This window comes from Notolabrus celidotus, chromosome 6 (assembly GCF_009762535.1).
Source record: "Notolabrus celidotus isolate fNotCel1 chromosome 6, fNotCel1.pri, whole genome shotgun sequence".
NCBI lineage: Eukaryota > Metazoa > Chordata > Actinopteri > Labriformes > Labridae > Notolabrus > Notolabrus celidotus.
This window is the reverse complement of record NC_048277.1, coordinates 3,184,302-3,198,780: the sequence shown is the minus strand read 5'-3', so window position 1 is coordinate 3,198,780 and position 14,479 is coordinate 3,184,302. Positions and strand designations below refer to the sequence as shown.

The 14,479-nt window shown below is 41.6% G+C and overlaps 2 protein-coding genes across 3 annotated transcripts in view; both read right to left on the bottom strand.

Annotated features, from left to right (window-relative positions):
- nrn1la (neuritin 1-like a) overlaps positions 1 to 14,479 on the bottom strand; it is a 103,187-nt gene that overhangs the window by 29,149 nt on the left and 59,559 nt on the right. Inside the window, exon 1 of one of the 2 annotated variants that reach the window (XM_034684904.1) lies at positions 3,341 to 3,663. The exons of the other annotated variant lie outside the window; for it this stretch is intronic. Coding sequence (XP_034540795.1) covers positions 3,341 to 3,380 — 40 coding nt within the window. The 5' untranslated portion in view covers positions 3,381 to 3,663. Of the gene's footprint in view, positions 1 to 3,340; positions 3,664 to 14,479 lie in introns of those variants that run through there. 2 annotated transcript variants of the gene reach the window in all.
- Positions 10,817 to 12,643, bottom strand: LOC117813857. The gene is made up of 2 exons (XM_034684902.1): positions 11,925 to 12,643; positions 10,817 to 11,786 (listed from the first exon to the last, which is right to left on the bottom strand). The coding sequence occupies exons 1-2, from the start codon at positions 12,536 to 12,538 to the stop codon at positions 10,898 to 10,900; spliced, it is 1,503 nt and encodes a 500-aa protein (XP_034540793.1). The 5' UTR covers positions 12,539 to 12,643; the 3' UTR covers positions 10,817 to 10,897.

The following is a 14,479-nucleotide window of genomic DNA, read 5'->3' as shown; positions in this document are numbered from 1 at the left end:
TCCTTCGCCCAGATACTAAAAGAATGAACACAAAGAAATGAAAACACTGTAAAGTCGAGAGGAAGGTGGTTCTCTCTTCGGGTACATCACCAGGAGCAACTCCTTCAAAGAAACATCTGACCCATGGTTTATACAGCAGCAGCTCAGGTAGCACGGTATCATTTGTCAGTCATGGATTGTCAGAACACTCCCTGAAAGAGAACAAGCTATGCGAGTTGTTTACTGTCAGATCTAAGTGCATCCAAAATACAAGGGTAGGATGTACGATGCATGACAATCATTGCTTTGGCAGGAGGAAGAGAGATCTGATTTTTATATCATAGGTGCATGTCAGTGTCAGCTAAAAGGAAGGAATGGAGGATAAATGCAGATATGCCACGCGTATTTTCAGATTCATAAAACTAGTTACAAGATTTAAGGTAGCTGGGTGGGAAAGCAAGTGAGCGAAGTCCTGTTTCAGAGGAATAATGTGCCACATCAGGTGAAAACAAGAGCGCGATGAGAGGCCCAGTCAGGAAACCACTTCTCTTCATGGCTTTATGAAAAATGTGGAGAAACCCACATCAAGGCTCCTCCAAGGATTTGAGAGTTAGGCGCTGAAGGGCACACTTCATGCATGCATAAACACACAAAACTCTGAGAGCCCAGTCTCACAAGTCATTTACTTTGCACATAGCTATTTACATGTACCCAATCTCACCAAAGCCCAAAGCTTTTAGAGGAGTCAGACTTGAGGAGGAGAGGTTTATCTCACACAGATGTTTGTTTGGTTGGTGTAAATTGAAATGATTATTAGCAATCTCTCGTTGGTTTTGGTGTTTCACCATCATTTACAGAGGATTGAGAGAACAGAGAACTAAGCTTTCATGCACACTGCAGAGACTCAGATCTCTTCAGGGACATGGACACCACTGTTTGATTAGGCTGATCCGCTCTCATCCTTTGAGCAGCAGCAAATGAATGTCAGTCAGAGGCGCAGGAAGTCTTCAAGGAGACGCAGAGTGTCAGGAAAACATGCCATGGAATAATTTCATCATGGACTTTAAGTTTCCATCCTTTTTCCTTCAGACAAATCAAAGCTGTGTTTATTATGTCTGCTCATGTCTTACATTGTTCCACTCATGTTGGACTGTATATACAACGGACAACGTGCTTTACTGAAGTGATTGCACTCACATGAGAAAAAAAAATCTCCTCTGTTTTCCTGAATGAACAAGTTAATCATCTCGGAATTACAAGAAAATTGTTCTGTTTTTCTGAATTAATGAGTTATTGGGAAGCCTACCTGAACATCAACAGAAGCTCTATCCTGTATGAGGTTAAGCCGCTGCTGCTTACCTGCCAGGACTTAACTGCGGTCAGGACAGCCTCCACTGTATTCTGTTGTGCATGTTTAGAACAGGCATTACGGTAATAGCGCGGAAAACAAGATTTAACATTTTCTGAACTGAAATTTGTCAGTGGAAACTGGGATTTTGAAAATAATCTCACTTTGAAAATACCATAAATCATAGAATAGAATAGAATAGAATAGAATAGAATAGAATAGAATAGAATAGAATAGAATGTACTGTATTCATCCCTGAGGGAGGAAATTCAGGTGTCTGGCAGATAAAATTATAAAAATCACATAAAACAAGTAATTCAGGTGTCTGTCAGCTCATCTCCCATTGGCTAGAGAGTTCTGAAGCCTAATGGCTGCAGGGATGACGGATTTTCTGTATCTCTCAGTCCTGCAGCGCAGAGAGATGAGCCATCCACTGCTGCTGTTTCTCTGGTCCTCAAAGAAGTTGTGAAGTGGATGATCTGTGTAATTTAGAATGACCTCTAGCTTCTTCTGTGTGCATCTCTCCACCACAGCCCCCAGTGAGTCCAACCTGGTTCCAATCACACTGCCAGCTCTTTTCACTAGTTTGTCCAGTCACCTCGCATCCTTGTGTTTTATACTGCTTCCCCAGCAGACTGCAGCATAGAATAACACACTTACCACCACAGACTGATAAAACATCTGTAGCATCTTACTGCAGATGTCTAAGGATCTGAGCCTCCTTAAGAAAAAGAGGCGGTTCTGCCCCTTCCTGTAGACTGCATCTGTGTTAAGAGACCAGACCAACTTGTTGTCCAGGTGTACACCTAGATATTTGTAGGTTGGCACCACCTCGATGTCCACCAAAATCATTCAATTATGCTAAATTTAATTTGTCTTTTGTTTTGAAATGACACATCAGATCAAGCTGTGATTGACAGGATTAAACCATGGCGTTTTCCACTATCAGTCTGAACTGAAATTAGTTAGTGGAAACTGGGAGTCCTAAAATTATCTAATTTTGAAAATATCTAAATTCATCATTTATTCAGAAAATGTAAAATCCGTGTTTCCGCACTATTACTGTTATTCCTGTTGTAAACGTGCACAACATAATTCAGTGTAGGCTGGCTTGACTATCATTTCAGAAGTGGAGGCTAGCTTGACTATTGTTTCAGAAGTGGAGGCTAGCTTGACTATCGTCCCAGAAGTGGAGGCTAGCTTGACTATGGTTTCAGAAGTGGAGGCTAGCTTGACTACCATTTCAGAAGTGGAGGCTAGCTTGACTATAGCTTCAGAAGTGGAGGCTGGCTCAACTATCATTTCAGAAGTGGAGGCTAGCTTGACTATCATTTCAGAAGTGGAGGCTAGCTTGACTATTGTTTCAGAAGTGGAGGCTAGCTTGACTATCGTTTCAGAAGTGGAGACTAGCTTGACTATCGTTTCAGGAGTGGAGGCTAGCTTGACTATCGTTTCAGAAGTGGAGGCTAGCTTGACTATCGTCCCAGAAGTGGAGGCTAGCTTGACTATCGTTTCAGAAGTGGAGGCTAGCTTGACTATTGTTTCAGAAGTGGAGGCTAGCTTGACTATGGTTTCAGAAGTGGAGGCTAGCTTGACTATTGTTTCAGAATTGGAGGCTAGCTTGACTATTGTTTCAGAAGTGGAGGCTAGCTTGACTACCATTTCAGAAGTTGAGGCTAGCTTGACTATAGCTTCAGAAGTGGAGGCTAGCTTGACTATAGCTTGAGAAGTGGAGGCTGGCTCAACTATCATTTCAGAAGTGGAGGCTAGCTTGACTACCATTTCAGAAGTGGAGGCTAGCTTGACTATAGCTTCAGAAGTGGAGGCTAGCTTGACTATAGCTTCAGAAGTGGAGGCTGGCTCAACTATCATTTCAGAAGTGGAGGCTAGCTTGACTATCGTTGCAGAAGTGGAGGCTAGCTTGACCGTAGTTATGTCATGGCTGTGCAAACAAAAAGTGAAGGACCCAAAATGCAGATCCAAAAAATTAAGAATTTAATAAACCAAACTTACTGAACAAAAAACGCTGGAACCACAGGAACACTAGTAACATGTGAAACACGAGGTAGCTGCAGGTAGGGTAGAGAATGATCTGACCAGAGACAGGGGGAAAACACAGAGACTATATACACGCTAGGTAACGAGTAACAGGACACAGGTGAGACCAACAAGGCAGAGGTGAGGACAATCAACAAGGAGGGAACATTCAAGGGCAGGAAGAAAAACTGAACCAGACACACAGGGAACAAGAACTACAAAAACAGGAAACACCATAGTCTAGAAAACACAAGGAATACAACATTAGACAAGGTACCACAAGACACGGGAGGACCTTAGGAACAACAAAGTAAACTAGAAATCTAAGAAACACAACAACTAGGAAAATACAACCCAAAAACTAAAGCAACTCATGACAAGTTAAATCCCGGCAGGTAAGCAGCAGCGGCTGAACAGCATACAGGTTAGAGCTTCTGTTGATGTTCAGGTAGGCCTCCCAATAACTTGTTAATTTAGAAATTCCAAAGTAATTAACTCATTAATTCAGAAAAACAGAGCAATTTTTTTTTCTCATGTGAATGCAATACGCTTTAGTACATATTTGCCCCGATTATAAGTAATAAAAAATTAAATATATAATAACAGCTTTGTTGCATGCTGACATATGGCGCTGGTGCAGTTAAGGCATGTGCAGAAACAACTTGGCAAAGGGAGAGCTGCAAGACTGACGTCACCCCCTCTCCACTAACCAAACTGCACCTTTAACTTACTCATAAAATCCCTCAGATGGGTACAGTCCTCAGCAGAACAGATTATTGTGCTCATTCATAGCAGACACTTGTGGCTATGACTCTCCTGTTAGTGTGTTTGTTACATTTTCTCTTGCCATTCCTCCTCTACTCTACTTATATGTTAAAGAGTGCTACAGGAGACTAAAGAGCTGTCAATCAGTCGTCTTCTTAAAATCAAATAACTCATTTAAACCAAACTTCTCATAAAAGTGAACACTTGGACATACTTTATCTAGAATGATAAGAACTGACTTTTATTACAGACCATGTTTGACGACAGTGGTGTAGTGGTCCCTTGAGAAGTGGCTTTCTTAAGTTAGACCCCAATTTTGTCACGGCGCATGCACAGGCACACACACACACACACACACACACACACCTACACACACACACACACACACACACACACACACACACACACACACACACACACACACACACACACACACACACACACACACACACATAGTGTTTCAGGCAGAGATTATTTCATCTAATTAACATTCTTGAAATATTTTACTGTAAGAGAAACTCATTTCACCCTCTTCCACACATCTAAAACTGAACAATCCTATAAAACCGAAAATGAAATACATAACTTGTTTCAACTTCTGAATATTGAACAGCATTTGGAGCCGGCACTGGGCAACTGACGGGACCCCATTGGTCCGGTGTCGTTATAAGTCAAAACATAATTTAGTCTGCTTTGTTCACTTCATTGTTTGTCCTCTTGTTTTTCTATTCTTCCATAAAATAACACAGAAGGTGATGCTGTTTGCGTATTTATCTCTAGGAACAGGAGAGTGATATATTCTTTGCACAGAAGGCTAAAGGCGAGTATGTCCCGCCCTACCCTAACTCTGATTGGATTACCCGTATCCTCTTTTAACCAATCAATGAAGTCAAGAACGATTGCTAGTTACTTAGAGACAGAATTTGGCGGGTCATGCCTTCACCATCCTTGAAAAAAGGGACCGTACTGCTGAATGAAAGGTAAGTGGGCATACGCATCTGTCAAAAAAGTGGGTATATGTCATATACCTGCGTATACTCTCCACTACACCACTGTTTGACGTGTTCCACCTGATAACACGAGGGTGGCAGGTATATGTCCTATACTGCAGACAGTCAGCAGGGGGAGCTCTACATATTTTGGCTTCACGGCGTCGGTTTCAATCCCCTCAACCAAATCCAGCCTCTTCAGATTTCTCAGTGAATCGCTTGACAGCCGTCAGTCTGTTTAAAGTGGTAGGCCAAGTTCTGCTTGTGGTAAACCTTTAAAAACCTTTAAAGCTACACTTAATAATAATAATAATAATAATAATAATAATAATAACTTTTTTATATAGCACCTTTAAAAACAAATGTTTACAAAGTGCTTTGAAAAACAAAGCATGGCAGGATTCAGGAGGATGACGGAATAAACCTTTAACAGGCGGAGAGGAGTGAAGAAATACAAACAATGCAAAAAACAAAATACAACACAAAAGATTAAAAAGAATAAACACAAATTAAACAGAATAAAGAGATTATACTTTAGACCATTAAATCATTGTTATAGAAGTTAAAATGATTTAAGGGACAATAATACGGTTTTAAGAAGAAGACATCACATCAGATAAAATAGAAAAAAATAGATTAAAAACATTAAAATGATAAATGAGATAGGAATTATTAAAAAAATAATCAAATAAATAAAATATAATTAATCAATTGAATAAAATAAAACCTAAAATAGGTTAAAAAGGTGAAGTCACATTAAAGTCAGTGTGTTAAAGTGAGTCTTATCTCCTCAGGGAGGTCGTTCCAAAGTCGAGGGGCTCTGATGGAGAAAGCTCGATCCCTCTTTAGATTTGAGCCTCTTATACTAATTCATTTTCTCGATGGAGGGAGACTTGACTGACTCAAGCTCAAAACAAAGGAGATACAGTTCATACAGTAATCATACATAAGTGGTGTAATGCTAGCTGCCTGTTAGACAATACAACACAAACATAGAATAATACATTGCAGCAATATCCGCCACCACGCCTATACATTGATGATTGCAAGCAACAGGCAAGTACCGCCCAAGCAGTATACAGTCAGGAACCCCAGAGAGATGGCAGGGAGAAGACCAGCAAACAGACCCCCCTTTGTTATTGCCTCTTGTCTTTATCAAGAATAACAGCCCAGAGGAGGGACATGTCGATAAGAGGGACTGTACCCTGTTCTTTTGTGGTCCACTTGCAGAGAGAGAGGATGTAAGTTTGGGTAACGTGTTGTGTTTAACGTTTTAAATAACTTCAGAACGTTAACCAAACCTGAGTAGGCTCAGTTAGTCTTATCTTATCACCTGACTCTCTTACTGATCTGTGTAAGATGCTTGATTCTGATTGGTCAAAACTCCTTGACAATGGTTATTAACTTTATTAAACCATTAGCTCCCATTAGCATCAAAACAATGTGGCTAAAATGTTAGCTTCAGTTAGCATGCTAACTCTGCAGGCTACAGATGTTTTCATATTGGATCCTGTCCATCAATATGATGAAGGAGCGGAGCAGGTGAGAGAAACTTTAGGTTAGTGATCTCTACAAAGAAAGTTAAACCATGAGCGGTGGTGATGATAGCAGCAGGGTTCAAAGTTGTGACATTAGTTTCTTTTTAAAGGTGTGTGAACCACAGAGCTCAGAGAAGAAGGAGAGCTGAATGAGGACAGTTTCATGTTCAATCCACCAAAACAGGCAGAGAAGAATCCATCACCATGGAACGATCACTGACGAAGAATCACTGGGACTATTTTTAAAAACTGTAAACATGAATCATTTCAATCAATGAAATAATCTTTGATCAATGTTTTTAACAACGTGTTTGTATCTGAAGTTAGTAGCCTGGTAATAAGTGGGATCATTTATGATTCACGGAGGGGTCTTCAGGCTATTCATGCTCAACATTATTTTTGCTGCAGCCAGGAAATGTTTAAAATCCAATACATTCAGCGTTTACTCCATTATAGAGAGGAAACAGGAAAAGGCTGCTTTCATGTAATCCAGCATTGATTTTATTAACACCAGTCTCCGTACTTGCTGCTCGTTCTCTTTCAGCCTTATTAGAGCTGCATTAAGCTTCTCTTTGATTCGACTCGTAGCAGCAGAGGAGGAGAGGTCAACAGTGGAGAAACCACACAGCGTGAACTGTATGTGAAAAATACAACATCATGAATGTTAAATCAGCTGGAAAGTGTGTAAGCTTCACACATTTCAATTCTGAGATAATAAAGACATTTACTTCTTTAAATTTTAATAATGAGCCCAGAAAAGAAAACATCAAGATCTGGATTGTTTGTAAATCAGATTGCTCAGATTTGTGACGTCCTCATTCTTATTGATCTCAGGAACAAAGACTTAGACACATTGTAGTCAGAGAGAAAAATATAATACATATATTCATATTTTAAGGTTTCCACTGATCTGCAGTTTGATGCAAATAATGAAAGAGATCAGATCGATTTTATGACTCCCCATAAAATCTAGACTAGAATTTTAATTCTTCTTCTGACCTACAAAGCTCTTAATGTTCAGACACCTTCGTATCTTAAAGAGCTCATAGTACCCTGTTACCCCTCTAGAACACTACGCTCCGAACATGCAGGCCTGCTGGTCGTACCTAAAGTCTCTAAAAGTAGTATGGGAGGTAGAGCCTTCAGTTATCAGGCCCCTCTCCTTTGGAATCATCTACCAGTCAGGGTCCGGGAGGCAGACACCCTCTCTACTTTTAAGAGTAGACTTCAAACTTTCCTTTTTGATAAAGCTTATAGTTAGAGCTGGATCAGGCTTGGACCAGCTCTTAGTTATGCTGCTATAGGCTTAGACTGACACACTGGGATCCTATCTCGTCCCCTTCCCCCCAACCCCCTCATCACTTACTTTAACTCTCCCTGTCCCATTAAAGTTACTAACCATAGACCTTTCTGGAGTCCCTGAGCTCCCTTGTCTTGTAGGTTCCTCTGAGCTGATACAGATGTGCTGGACTCCAGCGGCAACAGCTACTACTACTCGTCTGATGACTATCACCACTCCATCTCTCTCTTCATCTCCCTCTATCCCTCTCTCCAACTCGGTCGAGGCAGATGGCGGTCTAACATGAGTCTGGTTCTGCTCGAGGTTTCTGCCTGTTAACGGAAGTTTGTCCTCTCCGCTGTAACTAGCTAAATACTGTGAGGTGCAATGCTCATGATGGATTAAGGTGGGGTCAGACTGAGTCTTATCCTGTCTTGGTGTTGGGTCCCTGTTCATAATTTAACATAGAGTGGTCTAGACCTGCTGTAAGAGTAAGAGTCTTGAGATAACGTTTGTTGTGATTTGGCGATATACAAATAAAGATTGATTGATTGATTGATTGATTGATTGATTGATTGATTGATTGATTGATTGATTGATGAAGTGAAACAGAATCACAGTTCAGTCTCATTTAAAGGTTTCCTATCCCTCATATTTTCCACCAAAAGTTTGATATAGGTTTTTCAGTTCTGCTATAAAGTCTGTCAAGCTTCTTCAGAGCAGACACTGAATCATTGTGTGTCTACAAAATATAATCAATCAATTGACGGAACAATGAGAAAAGTTTAGCATCCTCACAATGTCGCCTTACCTCCATCTTCCCTTTTTCCACACTTGTGGGATGACGGGGAGGAGGAGACAAAAGGAGGTGCAGTGTTTAGGCAGCGTCTTTCTTTCCGCATCTGTTGCTTCTTCTGGTCTTTTAGAATTCATCTCCTTACTCATTCACTTCATAGCTCCTGTCTCACAACGGGAGCTGCACTCCAGTGAATACCTGCCTATTGAACACAGTGTTTGGATGGTTATAGCTGCATATCCATGAGTGGGGATGATACAGAGAAGATCACGCTCGCTATAAAAACACAGCTGATAAAGACTGCACCTTAAAGCTGGAATTGTAAACGCCATCTGACATACAACAAGAGCTCCATTTCATTATTGTTTTATGTATGTTGTAACCATTCAGAGTCCAAAGCTCTGTAACATCTAATATTTGTAGTTTTAAGAGTCTACTGATAATCTTATGAGCTGGTCAGCTGTCACTTCTTTAAAAGATTGACACTCTTAGTAACAGCCTGTTCATTTTAAACTTGACTGCCCCTATTTCTGACATATTATCATATGTGGCATGATTACTTCACTGATACTGGTGCATCAGTGTTTCAAGTTACAGTGAAGTAGTTAAAGGGAAACCACTTTACAGTTTGATTGTTCCTAATCTCTGGTTATATAAACCTGAGGGGTCCTGAGATGAATAGCACAGAGGTGGAGTGGATCTACATCTTCCACACCCTGTGTCGTACAGAACAAAATATATTGAGCGGCTCACTGTACATGTGTAGATAAGGACAGTGCGTACCCCTCACTGCAGCGGTCCCCTACTGAAGTATGGCACCGATTTCAGGCTGGTGTCCAAGGGGTAAATTGTTACACCTACTCAGAGTGCGATTTGTGAAAAAAACAGAGGGGGGGATACCTCCAAAGAAATGTCATGAGTTTTGGTAAGCTTGCAAACAAAAATAACAAATATTCCTTTTTCTGAAACATCCTCTCTCCAACACATTAAAATGTAGCCATTATGTATTTTAATTAGTTAATGTATTCACATAAGTAGTCAGTTATCACAAAATTACAATAGATGTCAAAACAAAGCAATTCGCACCCTGACTTTAACCCAAGTAATAATCTAATGGAACAATTTCCACTTGTATTGGATTAATATTTAACTAGGAGGAGTCTTTCTGTGTGGAGTTTGCATGTTCTCCCCGTGCATGCGTAGGTTCTCTCCAGGTACTCTGGCTTCCTCCCAGAGTCCAAAAACATGCACTCCAGGTGAATTAGTTACACTAAATTGCCCTTAGGTGTGAGTGTGTGTGTGAATGGTTGTCTGTCTTTCCATGTTTTCCCTGTGATTGATTGGTGACCTGTCCAGGGTGTAACCTGCCTTGCGCCAAAAGTCAGCTAGGATATGCTCTAGCCCCCCGTGACCCAAAACGGGATACGCGGTCAAGATAATGCATGGATGGTCTGCAAACATAGTTGCACACCAACAAGGCTAATAAATCAAAATAAGTAAATGAGTGTTACTGTATCAGTGAAATATCAAGATGAATGGATCACCCACATCAACACATTATATAAGAAAGTTCAAGGTTCAAGGTTCAAAGGCCTGAATTCAAACCCTGATATTGTAACTGTCACAAATATGAGCAGTTTAGTGTCCTGAGGAAGAAGCAGGATCGCTTTAAGAAAACTGCTGTGAAACCAAGCAGCGCTGTCTGCTGTTTGACCTCTGGAGCCAGATTTAGTTTTTGACCATTTGATTTTTGCATTTAGTCAGCAAAGACTTGTTGATAATCAGTTACTAAAGATTATATCTATTAATATTACTTAAGATTATTATTTATAACCAGGGCTGCAGGCTGCAAGGAACCACTCTGTAAGTGAGTTTTAAATGTAGGCCTGATTATTTGATTTTTGAAACACAAAGAGTTGACTTGTACTGGGTGTAAAGAGTTACTAGCCCTTTGAGAAGAACACAGACCCATAAGCTGATGTGAGTTGGACCTTGACATTTAGCTGCCATACAACATAAATCCTTGACTTCAATGATGCATTTAAACACATTTCATTGCAACACATTCACAACAACTACAACAACTTAATGCTGGCAAAAGCCAAATTTTATTTTGCGGTGAGCCACAGCTGTTGATGCTTGGGCTTATTGTCTTTGTTTTTTGTTCTATTTATTTTTCTTGAAAGGTTTACAGAACCAAGAGATGATTCTGTTCATCTTGGTTTCCTCTGTATTGACCTTCTCTCTGGTTCCTGCCTGCTGCTGCTGCGCATGCAGCTCCAGCTGGGTCAGCTCTCTGCCTGGTCCTGTCGTTTCCCTCTTGATGGGGATGTTGAAGCTGTATGGGGTCTCGTCTCCTGGCTTTGTGTCAGGCGCAAAACTCACAGATGGCTTGAGATAGTTCATGATCTCTGAAGATATGAGACTGCAGGCTGACAAAGCAGCCTGAGCGTCCTCCATGAGGTCATCTCTCTTCAGGCGGGTGTTCGGCAAAACATCTCTCAGTCTGGCTTTGATTGTCCGATGCAGTTTCTGGCTAATTTTGACCTCTTCTTTTGGGTCTTTGAGGCGGTTGAGGTGTTTAAGAAAGATTCGGTTCTTCTCGTACTTCTTAGCCTCCTTTTGGAGCAACATGTGGATGTGCTCCACCATCTCATCATCAAAGTCCTGGCTCCTCTGGCTCCTCGGTGTGCAGAAGTTTGGGGGTTTGAAGAGCTTCAACAGGACTTGTTTGATCGTGGATTGCTCCACCACAGCTCTGGTAGTCTGCAGATTTTGTTCTGTAGTTTGGTTATCATCAGCCATAAGCTGGTCAACAGACAGTTCAGGTAGTTGTAGGTTTTGGGCTCCATCATCAGATTGTTTTTCTTCAGAGTCAGAGACTTTTTTGTGGTCCTCACTGCAAGGTTCTTGCTGCAGGCAGCAGGTATCATCTGCAGTTTTCTCCTCTTCAGAATCAACCACAAAGTCCTTTTCATCCCCAGACTCAATGTCCTGGATGGACTGAACAGGCTCAATAAGAGGTTTCTGGTTCTCCAGGATCTCCTCGTCAGATGTTTTTGGGACAGTGACCACAGCAGGGACAGAAAGGATGGAAACATCTTCCACAGGGGAAGTGTTGAAGTGGTCACAGCTCTGAGCCTCAGCTCTCTGCATACTGGAGTCCGTGATCTCAAGGATCTCCTCGTCAGATGTTTTTGTGAATGCTCTCTGGAAGATCTTCATGCGTCTTATCCAGGGTCCATACTGCTCCAACATTTCCTCCTTGATGTTTTCAGGTAGAAACTGGGAGAACAGCAGGCCGTCTTCATCAAAGGGTATCTGTGGGGGAATCCACACATCTTCAGACTGGTCCTTGTAGATTTGAAGGACAGTCTCAATGATTTGGTCCGGGATGAAGCTCAGGAGTGCCGGGTCTTTGTTCAGCACTAGCTTCCTTATCCTGTACGTTGTCCCAAACCTCTCCATGACGCTGCAGACAAGAAGCGCGACAGCTTTCCAAGCCTCACAGGAAGGAGGAGGGAGGTCCTCGTCCACAGAGACACCAGGGTCTTTCCTCAGGGTCTCCAGAGTTGTTGCACTCAAGTGGAGACAGTGTGTCAGCAGTTGTTGTTGGTCTAGATGAGCACTACTGTATCTTTCCAGAGGGTGCAGCTTCAGTAGCAGCTGGACCAGCAGATCCTCAACCAGGTCAGTGCTGACAGTGACCACAGCAGGGACAGAAAGGCTGGAAACGTCTTCCACAGGGGAAGCATTGAAGCTGTCACCGGTTTGAGCCTCAGCTCTCTGCATGTTGGAGTTCATCATCTCAACAAAGTAGATACCAGTGAAAGTTTGCAAGAAGCAAAAGTTCAAACACAATCAAAAACAACGAGCAGACACGATCAAACAGTGACTTGCTTGTAGAGAGGGTTTGTGTGAAATGAGACATTTGAAATTTTCTCCTGAAACACAATGTTTTTTACTGTTACGTCACAAAGTTACATTATTATGGAATGCGATGATGTCACAGTTTTCCCTGGTGGAATTGAACCAAGGACCCTTGCATTGAATTCAGGCAGCAGCCCTGTCCACTTTGCCTCTGTTTGTCTCTTTGATCTTTTCATGTATATCTTAATGGCACTCCCAAGGCAAAGCTTGTCTCCTTTGTGTTGAAAACATTACCTGTATACCACACAATAGGTCTCTGTCCAGGACTTCAACCCTAAACTATATCACTGAAAGCACGCAGGTCCTGCCACCTCACCACAGGCCTGCCTGGCAGTGCATATCTAACTGAGATTTAGGTGTTTTCATTGAAACATTTTTAAAAGCACATGTTAGACAGTGTGAAAAAAACGTTTCTCACATTGAAAGCCTCGGTCCAGGATGTGAACCAAGAATTATCTTGTTGAAGATTGTCAGTGCTAACCACCACACAATTGACATGCCTGTAATGATCAGAGTTCTTTCTCCAAACTAATCAGAAAGAGTACCATCCTGTAACTGTTCCTAAAGTCATGAGATTACATGTTATCAGAGTACTCCCACAAAAGCATTCAGATTACATCTAATCAGAGTACTTTTCCCATTTTATGATGAAAACTTAAGTAACTTGTAGGAAAGGTGGGGTAGTATCCTCTCTCTACCCTATATATATATATATACTAGGGGTGCAACAATACGTGTATCTGTATCAAACCGTTCGATACAGTGGTCACGGTTCGGTACGCCCTATGAACTGAACAATATGCAATTTTATATTCATTTGATCAACTTCTGACGAGGCGCTCTGTGCTGAAAGTTGATGTAAAAATCAGAGGGGGGGAATCCCCCCCGGCAATTAGCACCCTGACTGTACTACTGTATGGATGTTTAAAGGGATGATTCCGTTTTCCTGGAATGGGGTTGTATGAGTTGTATGTCACTAGATATTGTACAGGGCAGTAAAACAAAGAGGAATGCCATTCATCACAGATGACACCATAGAAGCAGACGGACAGGCAGGTATCATTATGAGCAACACAACAGTTAGCCTGTTAGCATGAAGAGACTCAGCTGGTCTGTTTTAGATGGTGCTATATTTCATCACAGATGGATTCACTGAATCAACACGTGAGAGGAGATAAGCGCGAGTAGCAAAGACGTTTCAACACGGCTTTAAAATCCTTTTGAACTCAAAAAGCTGTGGCAGAGATCGGCCGGTGTTTTGGTTTAAACAGCGACCCTGTTAACTGGAGACTATCAGCCGGATGCATCCCTCATAAACGTCTTTAGACGATCATTAAATATCTGATGAGGATATTTTGAAATCTTAATAAAAACTAAACTAGTTTGCATTCCCAGGAACTCCCTCTGTGTTTCAACAGCTGTGTAAACTCCACAAACACTGACACGTTCAGCTGAAGGTCTCCAGTTTACAGGGTCACTTTTAAAACCGTAACACCGGGAGAAACGCATTCACAGTGGGCTGAGAGAAGACTACTGTTACAAGCTGCTAAATCAAGAGAATCACAGCTTCTTCTTTTGAAAAGTACACACACATACAAAAAAGATAGAACAAATAAAAACTAATGAAAGAAAGAGAAATCAAGTGAATCACAGATGTGTGTGATGTTATTGTGGACGGCGGGCGGAATAAAAACACTGCGGTTAATCTACCAATCAGACACGTTCAGCATTGCAGGCCCTGCCCCCAGAAAGTCCCGAGACCTTTGAAAGTACTACCCCCCTAGCAGGGGCTTTTTAGGGGGGAGATTATCTACCCCT